General features: G+C 43.0%; 1 protein-coding gene across 3 annotated transcripts; it reads left to right on the top strand.

Annotated features, from left to right (window-relative positions):
- Window positions 1-18,692, top strand: GCG (glucagon). Of its 3 annotated transcripts, XM_081183875.1 has the most exons (7): window positions 1-108; window positions 5,008-5,108; window positions 5,493-5,654; window positions 8,733-8,783; window positions 12,963-13,100; window positions 16,276-16,419; window positions 18,517-18,692. In XM_081183875.1, the coding sequence occupies exons 2-7, from the start codon at window positions 5,017-5,019 to the stop codon at window positions 18,518-18,520; spliced, it is 591 nt and encodes a 196-aa protein (XP_081040001.1). In that variant the 5' UTR covers window positions 1-108; window positions 5,008-5,016; the 3' UTR covers window positions 18,521-18,692. The 3 variants fall into 3 exon arrangements, with proteins under 3 accessions (XP_081040001.1, XP_081040003.1, XP_081040002.1); XM_081183877.1 differs by lacking the exon at window positions 5,493-5,654; XM_081183876.1 differs by lacking the exon at window positions 12,963-13,100.
- Window positions 18,693-20,378: the final 1,686 nt, after the last annotated feature.

The following is a 20,378-nucleotide window of genomic DNA, read 5'->3' as shown; positions in this document are numbered from 1 at the left end:
AGACTAGCAGACAATTTCTCTTGGATCCTCAAGGCTTCCAGAAGTCCCAGAAGAAAGAGACAGCACTGCCTTTCCTGCTTCTCCATAACCCTTCCAAAATACCTACAGGTAAGAAGAATAAGATAAGTTACCTGTAGAGCCAGTGTGGTGTAGTGGTTAAGAGCGGTAGTCACATAATCTGGAGAACCGGGTTCGCGTCTCCGCTCCTCCACATGCAGCTGCTGGGTGACCTTGGGCCAGTCACACTTCTTTGAAGTCTCTCAGCCCCACTCACCTCACAGAGTGTTTGTTGTGGGGGAGGAAGGGAAAGGAGATTGTTAGCCGCTTTGAGACTCCTGAAGGGGAGTGAAAGGCGGGATATCAAATCCAAACTCTTCTTCTTCTTCTTCTAGTATTCATTGGGAGAACTTCTTGTATGTTTGGCTAACTTAGGCTGCATCAACAGGTTGCTTTGTAATAGTTTTCCTTTTTCTCCCTCTTGATGATAAGCATTGGATTGAGAAACACGATGCAAACTAGTTTAAAATCCATTTCACTCGCAAGCTGTGCTGTTTGTAATACTGAAGTAAATGACAACAGGCAGGGAGAGAAAAAAACTAATTGTATAATTATGATAAAATTATGGACAGATAGAGAGAAAGACTGATTGTATAATTATGAGAAAATTCCTGATGAAAGTGTTGAGGGAGGGTGGTTTGTTTTGTTGTTTTTAAAAAATGAGGATATTTTGTATTTCAATTTTTTGTTTTTTAAAAAGAAGAAAAAGAAAAAGGTAGGTTTAGACGCAGAATCGTTCCTTGTTAAATTAAAGAGCAACATTTCAAAAGCACTACCCTCATAAGCCAAACAAAATTTGGGAACACTCCAGCCAAAGTTGAGATCTTTCATGCCCCATGAATAGCCAAGGAGGGTTCAGTTTGTGCCACGCAGCCTTGATCCTATCTCTGTTTCCTTGTAATTAGTTTTTTTCTCCATGAATAGCCAAGAAGAGTTCAGTTTATGCCATGCAGCCTTGATCCTATCTCTTTTTCCTTGTAAATGTAAGTTTCATTGACTGTACGAAGGATTGCTCTCTAATTCTCTTCATTGAATTGAAGCTTTAAAATGCTTAACTTCATTTTTTGTTTTGTTTTGTTTTAGTGATTATTTTGTACTGTTTTTAATGGGGTGTTATGCTTCCTTGAATACATCTTGTGCTCTGCCCTAATATTTTATGATGCAGAAGTATATAAAAACTTTTTTAAAAAAATTAAACTTTGGCTGGATCATGTCCTTAATCTGCTTCTGCAGAATCACACTGTGATGGTTAACCCTCAATTCGTTTTCAGTTTATGACACTTTTACCATAAAAGGGTCTCTTTAAAAAAAAAAAATTGATCTGACTCTGCAATGCAAGAATCTGTGATTGGATTCCCTATTCCTTTTCATTTCTGAAAAGTATTTCAGATGGAGCTCTGTTGCAAGAGAAGGGGGAGTCAGTCCGTTCTCACTTCCTAATTCTTCAGTGCAATAGTACAATCTGCCTGCATGTTTTCCCATCTCCAGCTAGTAGGAGTTTCAGGGTAGGAGAGATTTGCATCACAGAACTGGGTGGGGGTGAGTGTTGAATGTCTCTGACCTTAACCAGGGCCCCGATCCACATATACAGACTCCATTGCAATTTTTAGGTACAGGAAGTGATCTTTTACACCTTACATAGGCATTAAAATAGATATCCATATGGGGCGTAGAGGATTCAATGGGAAATAACAATTTATTGGGTACATTGATCTCTTTGTTTTGGAGATAACTTCTCTGTCTTATTCTAAATGATGTAGAATTATAAGCCAAGAACTCTGGTGGCTGAAGCAGCATCACCAATGGATGAATGGTAGAAAACTTTTCTATGTAGTGTATGAGAAAGTTTCAAGGTGATGGGATAATGAGTTGCTGTTCCATCCTAAGCCCCACTCCAAAAAATCTGAAATTAAAAGTGTGTTAATTAACACGTAGGAATCTTATTCTCTTACACCATTTCAGTTCATGTTCCTTACCTCAATTCACAACAATCATGTTACCCTTTAGATAGTGTGAGAGAAAAATGATGATGATGATGATTTTATATGCCACCCATCTGACTGGGCTGCCCAAGCCACTCTGGACAGCTTCCAGAAAATTATAAATCTATGGTAAACAACTGTCTTACCTACACTGGATTATAGTCAACAGTGCCCTACGAGTAGCCTCCAATGTAAGCCATAATTCACCCTTTCCGAAACCATTCTTTAACCAAAGCATAACTATTCCTGGAACTTTGCACTTCTCTGAATTTTGCAATGCACTTCTTCAGCCAAGAATGCAGAAACTAGGGTACAGTGTACATAAATGAACATATATTACAGGAAATAGCATACAAAGATGCGTCATATAACGAGAAATTGCAAAAACGCATCTATCAGGAGGAATTGCATGCAAAAATGTGCATATTATGAGAAATTCACGCGGAAATGATGGCGAATTTTCATGAGTACTTAAAAAAAGATTGAAATGTGGAGAACTGGACTTAACAGAAAAATGGGAAACAGAGAAAGCAAAATGGTCAGATTTGCCAATTCCTCGCTCCTAGCAAGGAAGGCAGTTTTCTTCCATATTTGTCAAGCATTCTTTTCCGTTTTACTTTCTGAGCATGGTGTTGGTTTCTTCTTTTGTAAATTGGAACATCACAATGCACCCCAATGATGGTGCACACACCTAGGTTTTTCAACAACAAATAAAATCTTCTGTATACTATTGTATATAGTTTAGCAGCAATACACCTTGATTCTAAACACGCTGGCTTGTAAGCCTGTTTAATTCAACAGAGTTTACTGCTAAGGACTTGTTTTTCAAGTTGCAGCTTTGGGGTTGGTTTTGTTTGTTTGTTTAGTTTAGAGAAAAGGCAAGTAAAAGGTGATATCACAGAAATTTATAAAACCAGGCACGTTATGGAGAAAGCGGTTCGAGAAAAGTTTTCCTCCCTTTCTCATAGTACAGGAAATTGCAGACCTCCAGTGAAGCTGAATGTTGGAAGATTTAGGGCAGATATGAGAAAGCAGTTCTTCATGCAACACATAGTCAGTCTATGGGACTCACTCCCCGAGGAGGCAGCAATGGCCACCAATGTGGTTGGCTTTATAAGAGAAGTAGACAAATCCATGGAGGAGATGACGATCAATGGCTACTAGCCACATGCCTGTGCTCTCCCTCCACAGTTAAAGGCAGCAATGCTTCTGAATACCAGTCGCTGGAAGCCATCGGAGGGGAGCGTGCTCTCCTGCTTGCAGGTTTCCCACAAACACCCGGTTGGCCACTGTGAGAACAGGATGCTGAACTAGATCAGCCATTGACCTGAACCAACAGCCTCTTATTATGTTCTGAAGCTGGGAAAAGGTACTCCTGGCCACAGAGGTCACTTGGCCCTCTAATCACAAAGGTGCATCCATGCATATTCCAAGCTATGTACCTGATCCTTTACAGGGTGCATCACCCCATCCAGAACAGGCAATTGGCTTATATTTCAGACCCAAAAACCTTCCATCTCCCCAAGGTTCGGACCCTGTTTATTGGCCCTCATTCAATCCACCACTGTCTTTGTGCACTGGTCCAGAGCTTGCATAGCCTCTCTTGATTCAGATGTTGTGGAGAGTGTCTTCATCAGCATATATATTCATCCCTAAGAGAGGCCATCGAGAGCATCGGCTTGAGATTTTTAGAATATCATTGGGAAGAAGCATGCCCTCTTGGGAAATAGCACTAGGAGGCAGCATTGCACTGCTGAAGGACATAAGGAAGGGAGAGCAGGACTGCGTTATTCTTGCAAATCTGAAAAGGAAGGCGGTGGCAGGCAAGGCAGCAGTGGCGGCAGGACAGTTTGTGTGCATTCTTACGAAACACGTTACAAAACAGGGCCTAACATAGCAAAAGAGCTTGTTAGCTTTGATCAAGTCCCGTGCCCCTGCTTTCAGAGTGACGTGGTTGCATAACTCAGTTTTACAGAATTGTGCCAGTTGTTGGTAACTAAAAATAGAAACCCACATAAAAGTTGTGCCATATCGCAGGGTGCTAGGAATTCCTTTTCGTTATTTACACAGTCGAGTTATGGAGTAATCATGTTTACACTCTCTAAATCAGTGTTTCCCAAACTTGTGTCTCTAGCTGTTTTTCGGACTACAACTCCTATAATCCCTAGCTGGTGAGACCAGTGGTCAGGGATGATGGGAACTATAGTCCAAAAGCAGCTGGAGACTCAAGTTTGGGATACATTGCTCTAAATCATATTTAATCCTCTAAATCCATCTATTAATTTTTAGTCTCTATGGAGATTCATTCCACAGGGAAGGAAGTCAAACTGATTTCAGTGGGTGTCCTTCCAAGAAAGGCTCATATTCATATGTCACACCCCTGTGACAGAAGCTGTTAAGGGTTGTATCGGCTGGGCAGCAACACTCCAGGTTGGGGCTGTAAAATCCACTAGTCATGTGGTTTCACCTAGAATGTTTGGAAGACTTTATGCCTGTGCTAGCAACCATTAGGATTTCACTATATTGACACGTAGATTCTTCATAAGCATGGCTTTCCCCCAAAGGTATGGCCATGTGCCTAGCATGCAAACTGTTCCAGATTCAATCTCTGGCAACTCCAGCTAAACATCTCAGGAACTATGTGGTGGGGAGAACCTCTGCCTGAGATTCTGGGGGAACTGCTGTCAGTCAGAGTGGTACATTAAATGATCCCTACTGCTTTGAACACAAATTGAGGTTTTCAGGCTTATCATAAACTGGGGGCTGGGGTGTGTGAATTAAATGAATGGATCATCTAATCTGGTCTGAGGCTTCTTCCTATGTAAATTCCTCTGGTACACAGAATAGTTCTTTGTGACTTCCACATGGAGGTATAAGGGCTGATCCATCTTTCAGTGTCTTCAGGACAGGTCTTGAGTGTATGAAGCAGGCTGCAATGACTATTTTCCCCTCTAACTCTGCCCCACAGGTGACGAAAATGAAAAACATGTACTTTGTGGCTGGGTTGCTTTTAATGATTGTACAGAGCAGCTGGCAAAGTGCCCTTCAAGACAGAGAAGAGAAATCCAGGTAAACACCAGAGATCAAACTTTTAATGCTATAATAACCCAAATGTGGGCTACATATTTTCTGGTAACAGAGCTGGCACGGAAGTCCATTTAAGATGCTATCATTTAATCTTGCCACCCCCCAAAAATTGGATAAGCCAGCAGCAAATGAAATTGCCAATTCAGCCAGTGGTGCTTTTGTCCCTTTGGTTTTTGTTGTGTAAGCAAAATCTCTATTTCCCATTACCAAACTGTTATTAATCAACTAACAATCCTTTCTTAGCAGCCATTATTACTTCTAGTACATTAGTTGCATATCTCTTATGAGGAGGTTGATACATGGTACGGTGACTTTCAAAATGTGCAATTTTCAGTACAAATAATTTGTTACAAACCACACTTATAGATCCTTCAAGGCTTCCCAGGCCGAACTATTAGATGACTCTAGACAGCTGAATGAAGTGAAACGTCATTCACAAGGTACATTCACCAGCGATTACAGCAAGTACTTGGACACGATACGAGCTCAAGATTTTGTACAGTGGTTAATGAACACTAAAAGAAGCGGGTAAGCAAAATGGATACACCCCACCTGAACCCCCTTATAAATTGCCACATGGCATACACAAGAAAGTCTTATGCTGGTGTACCTGGTGCCATATAAGCCCAGGAGGCTGCATGATGATGGGATAACTTCATCCAACTAAATATGTAGAGTTTGGATCAATTCCAAGAGCTTCAGTGTTCATCCATCCATCAATTCATCCATCCATCAATCCATCCATCCATCCATCCATCCATCCAGTCATCTGTCCAATTGTTTGTTCTTCCAGCTATCCATCCTGATTTACAGCCCATTCTATGCTGAGAGATTGGAGCAAATAGCATCACTCGAATCTATTACAAAAGCATCTTTTCGCAAAGAATTCAGTGTCATCTCTTTGCCACAAATGTGTCACTCCGTAATTTCCAGCACCCTGAGATACAGATGCTAGGTAAATCTCATTGTAACATTTTCCAATAGGTGTTAGTTGAATAAGTTGAAAAGTTTTCTCATGCAAAAGCCACTGAAAGGAATTGGAATTGTGCAACAGTAAACACTGTCTACTTGAGCAACTCCCATTTGATCAATAGAGTTTAACGCTGAAGAACATCTGAATGCTTTGGCTACAATCCAGTGCGTGTTTTTTCATATTCATACCTGAAGAATCACACTCATAGCAGAATGATACTGCGGTGGTGCAGCTATCGTTCCTCCCAATTCTGACTATCATTGCTGGTATGCCTTTTGGCTCATTGCTGAGTGGGGATTTCATCCCTGGTATCTCAGGCCCTAATCAAGCGCTCTAAGCAGGACACGGCAATGGCAAAATAAAACCTGTACACCAGTTTTATTTTAAAGCTGTTCCTTTAAAACATCCTATCAGACAATGCATAGACACACACACACATTTTCAGAGATGAGACAATGAGGACCTTTTGAAACATTCAAATCTGCAATTTTGTTACCAGAAGAATGACAAAGTTGTAAGGCCATTAAGTGAAATTATTTTTGGAACAGCTTTATTTGGAAGTTTAACATGACCATATGTAGGATCAAGATAATAACTCACACGTGGTTTAAAAGAAGATAACACAATAGACAGAACAGTCTACATAGCCTCCTAAAGCAGAGCAAGGTATGTTCCAGCTATAGTACTGTAATACACTGGTGCATTTGGGCTGGACTATAGAACACTATACCAAGTGAGACCATTGTCCATCGAACTCACTATTGTCTACACTGACTGGCTGCACCTCCCCAGAGTTTTGTATGGGGTCTTTCTTAGTCCTACTTTCCTAGAGATGCCAGGAACTGAATCTTGGATCTTTAGTATATGAAGCATGTGCCCTTCTCATAGGGAAAAAAAACTGTGCCTTATGTCAGGGTGAGACTATTTCCCCATCAAGCCCAAAGTTATCTACTCTACTACCAGGCACTCTCCAAGCTCTCAAGCAGGTGTTTCTTGTTACCTGCAACCTGATCTTTAACTGGAGACACCATACTGAATCAGGGACCTTCAGTACACAAGGCATGTGCACTGAGCTATGGTCTCTTTCCCAGAAGAACGTGGGCCCAAGGAGGAAAGTTATGCATGCTGATATGCACATCCTTAGATGTGAACTGTGTGCGTAGCTGGCTACATGAAACAGACTTGTCCAAGGAAAAAGTTCATTGGATGCATCTGGATGTCCCCTCAGCACAAGGTGAAAGCACAAGGGAAGGAATTGGTCCACTGTGGATCCTACCCATAGTACTGTTGTGCAGTAAAGCAATGGCTTTCAAATGCTTGCCTTTGGGGAATCCTTACTCTGCTGATTTGTCAACTGAGGAATTCCAGTTCATCTGCCATGGTATTCCTATTCCGTTGAAGAAGATGCCAGGAAGTGTTCTGGAGCATCCTCTCACTTCTCAGCCAAGGTGATCAGGTACCAGTGTAGCCCTGAATGAACTGACAGCGTGACCTATAACATTCCCCTGTAGGAGCACTGACAGTGATGGGGAAACTACATTGCAGCATTGCTTAGCCACTGATAATCTTCTGACTGAGGACCAGCAGCTAAGCTTCTAAGGAACACCAGCCTTCCCTGGAATACAGCTTGGAAAACCAATGCAGCAAAATCTAAGCAAAAGTAATGTACTATTGGAAACTCTTGAAATAAAGCAACTGTGTTTGTGGGTTTCCTTTTCTTTATCCACCCCCTCTTTACTTCTCCTTCACAACTTTATGTTTGGATCATTCACCATTTCTCATGCTGACAGCCAAAGTCATTTGGTACTTTGGTGTCTCTCATTCGCATATCAGTATTTGATATGTTGCTATCCACATACTTTGTTGCCATTGCTGCTTCACTGTCATGTGTGTTGTTGTTGTTTCTCTTTTGGGGTCTTGTGTTCACTTTAGCCATCACTGTTGTTCCATCAGTCTGTCGAACAATGCCTTAATCAGATGACATTGGCTAGCAACTTGATAAATGAAGCTCTCTCTTGGTATATGTGAAAGTCTCAGATAATCTAAGAGGTCATGGTCCTACCGCTTTATGTTCTGCATAGGGCAAGCAGGGAGCTGCCAGGAAAGGGGTCCCTCTGGAGTGTTGCTGTCTTTGTGGCTGAGTTCATTCTGTGGGCAGCCTCCCTACCCATCAATCCCACAGCCTCCCAGTATGCAAAGGAGAACTTCACAGCCTTCCATTGGTTATGGAATATCAAGAGTGGCTGTGCCAATGTTCCTTTTGAACAGACCACAGCCCAACAGATTAAGCCCAGCTTTTCCCAGTAGCCACCCTGGGGTTGATGGGAGTTGTGGTCCTAAACACTTTTGGAGGTGTCTTTCATCCTAAGACACCAAACAGGATTGATCATTCTTAGCAGCTGGGTGCAGTGGTTGGTCAATCAGTTCTAATACATATATAAATTATGTCCCTAACGAAAGACAACGCTGGGATCTTAATAGAATTAAATGTAGACGTAATGGAATTCCTATATGATTCTTGTTGTATCCATTTAAGCTTGTAATAGTTAACTGGTGTGCAATGCCCCTCCCCCGTCTACATATCTGTGCAAATGTAATTTTAATAACCTAATGCCTATGGACCTCTGCTGCAGACAAGGACGTGAAGAGAGTGAGAAAGAAAACCTCCTGGACAATCTCTCAAGGTATTTTAAGTAATTTCAGATTTTTTTTAACACAGGGAATATAAAAAAACAGATCCTAAACCAATTTGACTAGGGTACTTCCAGGTGGACAGTTGATTGAGTACTCATTCCTCTTGGTTTGCAGGGAGATTAGAGAATTCTGGCTATTTAACAAGCTTTTTTTCTGATCTGTTTGTGGAGAAGTTAGGTGACAGTTGTGTCGAGGCAAGTGTTATCCCACACTTTCCAGCACATTTCCCAGCCACCTTCCTTACTTCAAAAAGTCCAATCTTTTGGGAAAGCGGGTTTGTTCCATTCCCCTATAAATTTGCCAGTACATGACTGCATCCCACCTGAAAACACCAACAGTCTGGAAGTGCTCTCAGTTTATATATACACACAATCTGGAAAACATTAGCCCTCGAGTGCAATAGCGTGCTACATGGATGCTACTGCCTATGAAGAATCTCCCCTCTCAATGCTGACAATGCAGATCTGACCATCTGGTGGGAGAGAAGGTGTGCCTCCTGGAAAAAGTTCTCCCAACACGTAATGTCGACATATGATGATGCTTATAGCAGCTGTGGGGAAGCTTGGCCCTTCCTGATGCTGCTGAACCTCATCTCCCATCAACCGCAGCAAACTTGGCCAGCAATGGTGGGGTTCATAGTTCAGCTACATCCAGAGGGCCAAAGGTTTCTCACACCCACCTTAGAGAACCATCTAAGCTAGACCGGAATGGCAGTGGTTCTCCAGAGCCTCAGGCAGAGGCTCCCCAAGTGCTGCTGCCTGATCCTTTTATCTGGTAACGTTAGAGATTGAGTTTGAGACCTTTTGCACGCAGATCAAATCTACCACTGAACTATGGCTGTCCTCCCAGGGTGTCCCAAATGTGGCTTTTTGTACACAGTAGCTTTTTGTGAAGTTATGTGTGCATGGAAACCTCTTTCTGCTTGTGCATGATCCTTCCTGGATTGGGGGTGACTTCTCTTTCATGGCTGTTCCATTCCATGACAGTGACACACAAATAGATGGGCTTAGGGCAGTAGCTCAAGTTAGATTTTTATAATGAATTCAAGTATAGTCAGGTAAAAACAATGATGTCTGCTAGTTTCAGACATGATATCACAGGTAGCTGTTCCCTTGGCATTGTGGACAAGTGTGCTGTTAGAACCACCCACACCTGCCTTTTGGATTATGTTTTCTTGATTGATCATGATGCCCGGTCTACTTCACACATTACGTGGGGGTAAATACCAAGTGGATACATGATACCATGTGGTGCAGGTTGCAGGGAACCAGAGCCCATCACAGCTTCCTGACACATGCACCTGTGCAATGCACCTGTTTGCGTACATTATATTTTTACTTGTGGATGTAAAATATGTTATATGTAGTCATGTCCACAAGGAGTGTGAAGTAGTCCTTAGCTAACAAGCTTACAGAGTTTTACATAGGTTTACACTAAATGCCTTTAACGGTGCTTCTCAAAATATGTAGACATTCAACTCATGAATCTAACACAGACACAAGAATCACTAAGCATAATGTAATTCAGTGGAGGGGGGGAAAACCAAGGGATTCTAAAAACGTTGGTGGGGAAAGTGAAACGGGATCCAACATAAAACTTAAAAATAATATGCATATAGGGAATAGTTTTACTATGCATGAACTTCCAAACAAACAGAAATGCAGTAGTGATATGTTTATGGAAATATGAAATGGCGGGGAATAGCAAGGGAAGATTCAGTATGACTCAGGTATCGCATCCGGAAAGGTTGGGAACACATCCATTTTCCATTTGAGGTGTCTTTGGGAAGAATTCTCAGAAAGATGGTCTACACTAGAGGTGGCCACTGATTCCGTTCTTTCCCCTGAATGAAGCTATCAGCCCCTACCCTCATTGATCCTAGAATGAAAAGAGGTTTCTGGATGAATGGAATCTTTGACACCTTTGATTTGGCTGGGCATTTTGTGTGTGGGAGGGAATGGAACCCTTTAGCAAAACTCATGGCCGGCAAAAGGTTGATGGAAGCACCTCCACTGTTAAGCACATCCTGATTCCTCATCAAATGATGCAGCTCCATACCCGTGCTGTATGTCCTCTTGCTGTAGAGGTACTATTGTGGACAACTGTTTACAGATGCCATAAAGGGGACAATTCAAACCCCAAACCTGCTGGGTTGAGAGAGGTCGGCTCCAGAAGATCTTCAGCTCAGCCAGCTTTTTCCTGGCATAGCTGGGCTATGCCGGCATAAGCTCCAAATCCTGATTCAGTTAGCAAAATGCTAGTGAAACATCTTCATCCTGGTGTAGCAAGCTGAATCAAATCAAGTGGACCTTACATTGATATAAGTTCCTTACCCTAGATCTTAACTCTGTTCAGCTAAGTCATGTGATCTAGCAAGCCTGCAGAGGTACATCAGCAAAAAGGGGTGCTGTTAAGTGAAACTCGGTCTTAAAGACTTGTTTTCCCTCTGCCAGACTTGGCCAGCTCAGCTGCCAGTAGCCCTACTCCTGAACTGAGTTTGGAATAGGGGTAACTAACACTGGCTTCAGTCAAGTGGGTCCCACTGGCTTACTATACTTAGGATTGCTTGGTCTGCTAAATGCTAGAATTTGCAATGAGATACAGGTGTGGATCACATTGTTGTGGTGTCAGCAGTTGCTTGAGGCAAATCTTCCTAACCGAATAGTAGGTTTGATTGAGGGGGGGGGGAGTACAGATTTCTTCTTTACCAGTATCTAAACTGGGCTGGCACTAGAGCCATTTCCTTGTGGATGTGTTGGGGAGAGGGCAGCAGGAGTCTCCTTTGAAGAACTTAATAGCTCTTGTCCTGCAGTGGAGCTGTCTCCTTAATTCCTGGAATCAGAGAGCCAGTCAAATAACCTTCCATGCTAATTTTGACAACCAAACTGGTTTATTGGGAATGCAGACCGAATGTGTCCAAGTGCAAGTTAGCACTTTGGAAAGCAGTCGTATGGAACCTAGAACTGCCCCACTTCTTTCCAGGTGGACACAACTGAATCTGACCTAACCACTCACACTCTCCCTTTTCTCTTCCTTTGGCCCCTGGTGTGGGCTAAACCTTCTCCTTCCCTCTGAGGATACTTAGATCTCTACCCATTGAGAATCATCTGGTCCAATCTGCAATGCCTCCTATTTCTTGGTCATGCTAGAATGGGATGGGCAGTTGAACTGACATGATCTGTCTATGCTCTCTGTGGCTGCCTCAACCACAATGCCTCCAACTCAGGAGTGTTAAGTCCAGAGAGCCACCTCGGAGCACCTCTAGTTGCTTCCCTGAAGCAGCAGTCTGTGTCTGGTGGGTGGGCAATGGTGGTGGCCGCAGTCACAGTGAATGGTGGGCTGGCTGCAGTGGTGGTGGCAGTGGTGGCCGGTGGATCCACAAGTGGTGGATGGAGTAGGCAGTCTGCCACCTGAGATGCGTGTGTCACATGGCTCATTATAGGGTCAGCACTAAAGAGAGAGAGAGAGAGATGGAGGAGATGCTGGGAGCAAAAAGACAAAGAAGGCAGCCTGAGTCATGAGTAGGGATGGGGTTTGCAGTCACTGACCAGCTCATTTGTTTTTCACATCATGCTTGCTCAAATTCTCTCTGTTTCAGTCTACTATTCATTCATCACATGTCAGCTCGGTCCAATCTCTCTCCCTCTCCTTTTAAAATATCTTAACTGACTTTGGTTCACCTTTGTTGCAATAACTTTTTTGCACAATTGATTTTGCTCTTTGTCGTTCTGCTGCCATTACATTCATTGTTGCCCATCATAATCGAGCATCCATCTGCACACCCCCAGGCAGATTGTGATTTGCTTGTCTTGCAGTGTCTTTGTTTTCTTCTTCCTGCAATGCAACAGAGGCGGTGTGCCCGACCCATGGCTAGTGCCATCACCTTAGCTAAGCAGAGTTCATAGGAGCACACATTCCAGAAGTGCAACCAATCTGAGTTTGAAAAGGGCTGTACAGTTACAACAGCCAACTTCAACACACAGCCTTTCAGTTTGTTATTTTCTTGCCACCGCCGCAACCGGTCTTGTTAAATATTGCTAACACTTGCCCGAGGCGCAATCGACTCTCAAAGCTTGCAAACGAGTGGATGAAGCTGTGCTTGTGTGCATGCTCGATTATTGTGAAATTCACCAGCGTTCCTAGTTCTAAGGCAACTGCTCTTCTTTTAGCAACGGACTCGCCAGGCGTCATGCTGAATACGAGAGACATGCTGATGGCACCTTCACCAGTGACATCAGCTCTTACTTGGAGAGCCAAGCTGCCAAGGAGTTCATTGCTTGGCTAGCAAATGGAGGAGGAAGAAGAGAGTAAGAATCCATCTGTTGCTAAGCATTTCTTAGCTTTTTTGGGGGGTGGGGGGATTAATACCAATCGAAGCCTGCTGGAACCACAATGTATTGCTCCCACACCTTCCTCACTGTATTTCATAGTCTTCTTTTGTAATTGAAAATGTTGTCATGGGTGTGGAATGATCCACCTGCCAATTAAAACGTAGTTCTTTTGAGACTTTGATTGTGCTGTTTCATGTTCGAATGGGTCACGTTTTCTCCATGAGGTCAAGTGGTACAGAAGATCAATGTTGATTTCACGTTTCCTCTGATTTCTTCCCTATCCTGCTTTGCTTCCATTCAAACGTCTTGCACCTGGCTTCTTGACCACCCCAAGTTCTGTCAACCTCAATCTCTCTGGTTCCCTGTTTGCCCCACAATCCCAATCTGCCGCTGTTCCCAGCATCCTCCTTTCCCTTCCATTTTTCCCCGTTTCCAAAGTTTGTACAAACTCCTCCTCTTCAAGCCTCTCCTTCTTCTCCCCTCCTTTTCAAGAAGTTGCTGCTAAAAACTCATCATCACACTGTCACTGTCTTTCCCATCCCTTTACAAAAGGGTGTTTGTGTGTGTGTGTGTGCCTTCCCACTCTTGCTGTGTGTTACGTTGAATATATTTACCCCTCCTCTCCTGCCTCAAAGCATCCCATAACATTAGGCTGCCAACACCTCCATCAGTAACCTGTACTCCATCAGTAACCACCTACATCCTGTTCTCACCACTCTCGTGACAACCTCCTTTTCTTTTTGATCCTTTTGGCCTGTTCTACCCACTGCTGCTGACTTTGATCCATCTTCCTCAGTGACTGCACATTTGGAACGGCATCTTTCTGCCTCCGTTCCTTCCCTTAATAAGCCCACTCAGAGACGTCTGCAAGCCCCCTACACATTTTTGCCTGTGCGGCCTGGCAGTCGAAAGATCAACACGCTTTGTCCCATCTGTACTTGTTTTGTACCTTTAGACTGTGAGCTCTTTCTGAGCAGGGCCCAACTTCCTTCCTGCCTTTCTTCCTCCTTCCCTCGATTCCGTGCTCAAAATCTATATTGCCAGCTGTAAAAGACACTGCGTATGCCATAGGAGCGCCATAAAAATTGATTATGAGATTGCTGTAATGATGATAGCAAAATGAGATCTGAGAGTCAAACACGGTGATGCATGTTGGAAATTAGGAAGAAAGACAAATGAGAGTAAAAAAAAGGAATTTCTGAAACACCTGGTTATAGATAACTTTGGGCATTTCAGTGGCTCTTGAGAAGATACCTGTGGCAATGCTGGAGAGGGATGGTGGTGACGATAATAATCTGATAGACAAAAATACATTTTTGTAATTGGCAGCAAGGCATGGTATATGTCTGCTCTTACCTGTCCTACTGGATATCAGTCATTGAATCAGAAACAAAAAGAGAAAGCAACCATACAAGATGGGAAAGCAACACTCCTCTTTTGCACTCTGTTTCCTATAACATAGTGGCTTATGTTGCATACAAACACATGGAGTGGTTTGCTTTGGTTTAAAGGAAAACCGTGATTGTAAGGAGAAAAGCAACAAAATGGGCCGTGTATAGCCCTTGGCTCACCCTTTACCCTTGGAGGGGCGAATTGGACCAGAGAAATGGCAAGTGGGAAAGGGTTAAGCATGCCACATTTCTGCTCAAAATCTGCCCCCGTTTTTCTTCTCTTAAAAACACAACCGTGTAGTTATCCCTGAGACCTTTTATAGCTTTGAGAGAATGTAATGGTTCTTTAAAACTGACTCTGCTGCTTTGATATTATTACCAGTCAAATCTAAGACATTAGTTTGGCAAAGATCACAGCAAGCCACAGTTCTCTTGTTTGTGTACCTGCTGAAAGCAACCCCCAAGGCCATTAAAACAGGGCCAGTATTCCTCTCTGTATGCTTATATGCTTACACGTCATCAAAAAGATAGAGGAAAATAATATTGCAGGCTGTTGCAGATTCTCTACAAAACCCATCAGGACTCCTTGATGTTGCTGACAGCCAGATATTTTGACACATTTCCCCCTCTCTCCTCCCAGCCCCTTCCTAGGAATTAAATCTAGAGATTAAGAAGTAAAAAATAAATAAATGATGAAACAGTCAGCTCTGATGTGGGGACATTTAATTCTGAAGTATATTGGGTTCAGCATGCTTGGAATACATTTTAATATTGCCTTTTGCTTCCAACAGTAGCACTGGAACCCTCGGTTTGATATTGTATCTTCTGTTTCTGAACTTGATTAAAATTCTGAGCAAGGAATACTGAACTTTTTCTCAGGAAATGTTTGTTCTGTTGTCATTCCTGTGGTCTCACGCAGAGGAGCTGGCTCACATGATACTAAGAAACTTGTTCTCTTGTGAAATAATTTAAAAATTGTTTGCGTCCGTATACATCCTCTCACACAGAAGGATATTACTGTCTAGGATGAGGCAAACAACTTTATTCTCTGGAAACACAGCTCTCAGAGAATACTGAAATACTGCATCAACATTCTCAAAGAGTTTAGACAGAAGGTTCCCCGGGTGATGATGAATCAACAGTAGAGATAGCTGTCTCTTGTACATATTTGAAGGCTCCCATCCATAACCTGCTTAATCTGGAGCAGTCCCACTTATTTAAAATGGATCTGCGGCTCCAGAAACATTTCCTGAACCCACTAGCAGGAATTCAGCACTAGAATAAGATGTCTGTATTCAATGTCATAGCTGCATAATGCTAGAGATATTAATCCCAACTGGTGGGATTTGGTATTACATGCTGAGATTAATAGTGGCTGCGTGTAATATTTGGTCAGGCGAACACTGCTGAAGCGTGAAGAAGCCCAAGTTAAACACTTTAAAGTTCCCTTTATTTAGGCAGATTAGCATGAGCTTTAAAACCTGCCACTGAAATCATCAGGACATTAAAAGCTCTCAGTCTTGGCTGAAAGTGCCAAACGTTTGCCCTTTGCAAGCTATTGTGAATTATTATTTTTGTTTCTTTAAGAAACCATTTTCTAGGTCTGCAAACATGTCCTTAGTGCTATTTTGCTAGAAGATACAAAAATTTGGCCCTATACATTTTTTGCTGGGGAGAATTTGAGCAACATTAAGGACTAGGCAGGGGATATATTTATTCTGACCCACAAGGATGTTATTTGTCCATTTCCCCTCTTTAAGTTTCTCAGAAGGAGCTGGAGCGGCTGAAAACGTTGGCAGAAGACATGCGGATGGCACTTTCACCAGCGATTACCACAAATTCCTGGATGAGGAGGCTGGCAAAGAGTTCCTGAAGTGGCTGCTGAGCAACAAACCAACTCAGAGGTGCCTGAATTTTGGCTAACTGTAGACCAGCTTTTCTTGGATTGCCTATTAGCAGGTGTTGGTGTTGAAGGCTGCTTATTTTGCACTTAGTTCTTCATTTACACCAGGAACGGCCAACCTCCTGTCTGTAGGGGTTGATCTACAGCTCAGCCCCCCAAACATTTTATCTAGCTCCCCCAAATTTTGTCAGTTTTGGTGGTGATGACAAAAGGAAAGTAGACTATGCGGTGAAAAGGTCAGTGATGTGTGTGTGTGTGTGTGTGTGTGTGTGTGTGTGTGTGTGTGAACAGCTTATGTGGGAGAGTGTGAATGTGTGAGTACTTTTGTGTTCAGGTCCTTCTTCCAGCTTCTCATAGGCATCTGGTTGGCTAACTATGAGAACAGAATTCTAGACTGGATGGGTCTTTGGTCTGATTCAGCTGACTTCTCTTAAGTTGGGTGGTGACACAACCACCTTGGGCCACAATCACTCCCGGTATGTGGCCCCTGGAGAATAGGTTGGCCATATGCATGTAAAGTGTTGGAAATGCTTTATGAATGATTTTAACTTTGTAAAAAGAGTGTGGGTATTTCCGGAGGATCCTGTGGGTTTCCCCCAGATTTCTCCTGGACAGATGTTCCTAATATGTCCATCATGCAAACCAACAAACCGTTTTTCCACACATGGATGGGGAGCAGGTTAAAAAGCACTTGTATACTTGCTGTTTAAATGACTGAGTTTCAGCCAGAGAACTAGATGAAGAAAACACCTTCAAGTATACCTCTGGATGTGTGGTGCATATGGACTCCAAGAGTTCAGCAACCATGTCCCATCAGGGAAAGGATTTTCACTTCCACAACAGGACTTTCTCTGCTCCCCCGTGCCCTGCACCTGCCTCAAATTTGCTCCAGAGGGTTGACGTAACCCCTAGAACAGATTTAGGGAGTGCACAGGGGGAGAAGAAGAGAATAATGTTCTGTCAGTGCAAGCAGAAATCTGGAACATTGAGGTAGCATTACATTTACGCAACCCAAAGCCTCTTCCAGGTGGCAATGGCAGCAGATCCCACCATTATGTAGAAGGCAGCAACCTCAGGTAGCAGAAATGGAGGCACCTTTGAAAGGAAGCAGATTTGCCAGGCACTGAATTATTTGTGTGCGTGTGTGTAGGAATATTTTTGTCCCAGTGTGCCTGGATGTCAATCATGTTTTTACCAATATTTAGTTTTAGAGGCAGTGCCTTCTTTTGCAATGGCTCTCACTAGTATGGAGTACCGAGGCTTCATTTTTTGCTGCTCATGTAAGGCATTATATGCTCCTCCCTTGAACCATAGCTGTCAACGTTTCCCTTTTTTAAGGGAAATTCCCTTATTCTGAATAGGATTCCTCGCAAGAAAAGGGGAAAGTTGACAGCTATGCCTCGAACTTTTATCACAATAGGAGTGCAGTGGTACCTCGGGTTACAAACACCTCGGGTTACAAACACTTCAGGTTACAGACTCCGCTAAACCGGAAGTAGTACCTTGGGTTAAGAACTTTACCTCAGGATGACAACAGAAATTGTGCGGCGGCGCGGCAGCAGCAGGAGTCCCCATTAGCTAAAGTGGTACCTCAGGTTAAGAATGGCTTCAGGTTAAGAACAGACCTCTAGAACTAATTAAGTTTGTAACCAGAGGTACCACTGTACTAGGATCTCTCTCTCTCTCTCTTTTTAAACACACACACACCCTGCAAAACCACCAATGAGAGGTAAAACTGTTTAGAGCAGAGGTTCCCAAAACTGTGGTCCACAGACCTTCAGGAGTCCATGAGCTTCATTTTGGCAGCCTGTGGCATATCTGTGTCTTTGTGGTTGAAGACAGGAAATGGCATCTCCATTGCATTAAATGTTCCCATTGATCTTTAATTGAATTTTATTGCTTCTTTCTGTGGAATAAAATACCACCGATTAAAAAATAAGAGAGGCACTAAAAATACCTTTAAAAATCACACAGCGTGTCACAATGGCCACAACAGGCAGAAAAATAGTTAAGTGGTCCACAGAGAACCTCCACAATTCTCTTTCCTTTTTTTAAATCTCTCTTTGTGTGCGCTAACGATTTTTATTGTGTTTTTCAGATAGAGCATACAGACCACACATAAAATATGAATACAGAACTAATCCCCCAAACAGAGAGAGACAGAAGATTGCAGAAGACGCAGAGTTGCCTTCCATAAAAACAACTTCGCCTTCAGGAGATGCTTTAAATCCAATCCTAATAATAAACTTCACATGATCCACAAATTCAAAAATACTCTGGGAACCCTTCTAGCATTATTATTATTACCACCACACTTATTTGTGTAAGAAATAAAGCTCCCCCCAATCCCCTCAGAAGGTGTCCTTGTGTTTTTGTGCCCCTAGCCATCCTTACTGTTAAATTTCCAGCAAGAGCTACCTGCCAGACCTGCAGCAATTTCCAAGCGCTCCATGGGAATTTTTGTTTAAGGGAGTGGGAGACCACTGGCTTGGAAGCCACCGTGGCAATTAAGTGGGGTTTCAATCAATCAATCAATTAACTAATTATATTAATAAAGTTCTATTCCCCTTGAAATCAACGTGAAACTCCCCCAACACACACACCCCAAATGGTATCATCAGGGCAGGATTGCAGCAGGAGGATTTAACCCTTTCCTCCCTTGCTGAAGTCCCGAGGAAACTGCTGTTTTTGACACCAATGCAAACAACAGCTTCAGATGAAGGATTTCTTCAGGACCACAGCGGGGGAGGGGTGGGGGTGGTTAAATACCCACCAGGCCTGTTGTGATCCTGAAAATTGCCACTCATTCCCCAGCTTCTTCTATTTGTATCTTTTTTATATTAAAAAATAATAATGAGCAAATTAAATCCAGGATGCAATTAGCATCCCGTCTGGAAGGGACCTCACTCATTGCTTGAAATCTCCTCTATAGCATCCTTAATATCCACCCAGCTATCCCATAAAAACATCACAAGCGTTACTGGATCAGACCAAGACCCAAGGAGCTCAGGCTTCTTGTTGTCCTACAGTAATCAGCTGGATGCCCCTATCAATAAATGTCTGGAGACAGTCATGACCAGTGCTATGTTTAGTTGATTTTAGATTCTGGACTTAAAGATCTTAATGGTTTTACAAGCAGTGACCTCTTTTAAGGGCTACTTCAAAATGTGGCAAACCAACCCATGTTTTGCTGAATTGGGGGAGGGGGGGTTGTCCTCCTGTTTGTTCTGCTGAGCAGGGCACTTGACATTTGCCTGAAGGTCCTGCCCCAATGGCGCCCCTGGTTATGATTTTTGTCTTTAGTATCTGACAGACATTTTAAGAGCAGGTATAAGGACAGCAGAGTAAAATATTAAGCTGTAACCGTTGAACCTTCATTGGCATAAAGGCACAGGAGGTTATCTACAGTTTCCTAGATATCATTGAACATATTCACAAATAGCAGAAGGATGGCTTTTTTGTTGTCGTGAGCACAGAGAGTTTATAGCGCAGAACTTAGCACAGAACTGCATCATGGTCCATTTTCTCATCTTTCTAGCTGCTGCCTCGGCCAGAAGGCTCAAGCACTCACAGTCCACATCTGAAATGTTGTTGCTGTTGTTGCCTTCCTCCAGAGATGTGAGAATGAGAAAGCTGGGGTTTGTACACAGTGTCCTAGCCAATGGGACTAGACAACACCTCCCAATGTTTTGGGGCAGAAAATCCCATAAGCCCTAGCCACATGTCCTGCAGTCATGAATGCTGGGAGTTGTAGTCCCATCAAATATGGACACCCAGCCCTAAGAAATGATACTTTCCACAGAGCTCTTCTAAAGAATACTGTTCAGGAGGACAGGAAAGCACACAGCTCAGTTGAGACAAAATATAGTAGTTTTGCTGATTTCAGCAGGAAAGCCAAGGACTGTGGCAGTCATATATGCCCACTAATTTTCAAGACGTCTGAACTCTGCCTTTGAGACC

Source organism: Podarcis bocagei (genome assembly GCF_964188305.1).
Source record: "Podarcis bocagei genome assembly, chromosome: 1".
Classification (NCBI taxonomy): Eukaryota; Metazoa; Chordata; class Lepidosauria; order Squamata; family Lacertidae; genus Podarcis; species Podarcis bocagei.
Note: the sequence above shows the minus strand (reverse complement) of the source record. Positions and strands in the feature narration are given on the sequence as shown.

Excerpts from the sequence above, each read along its gene's own strand:
- GCG (XM_081183875.1), top strand. The coding sequence starts at position 5,017 with ATGAAAAACATGTACTTTGTGGCTGGGTTGCTTTTAATGATTGTACAG. Across the intron at positions 5,109-5,492 it reads GACAGAGAAGAGAAATCCAG|ATCCTTCAAGGCTTCCCAGG; the intron begins GTAAACACCAGA and ends CCACACTTATAG. Across the intron at positions 5,655-8,732 it reads ATGAACACTAAAAGAAGCGG|ACAAGGACGTGAAGAGAGTG; the intron begins GTAAGCAAAATG and ends CCTCTGCTGCAG.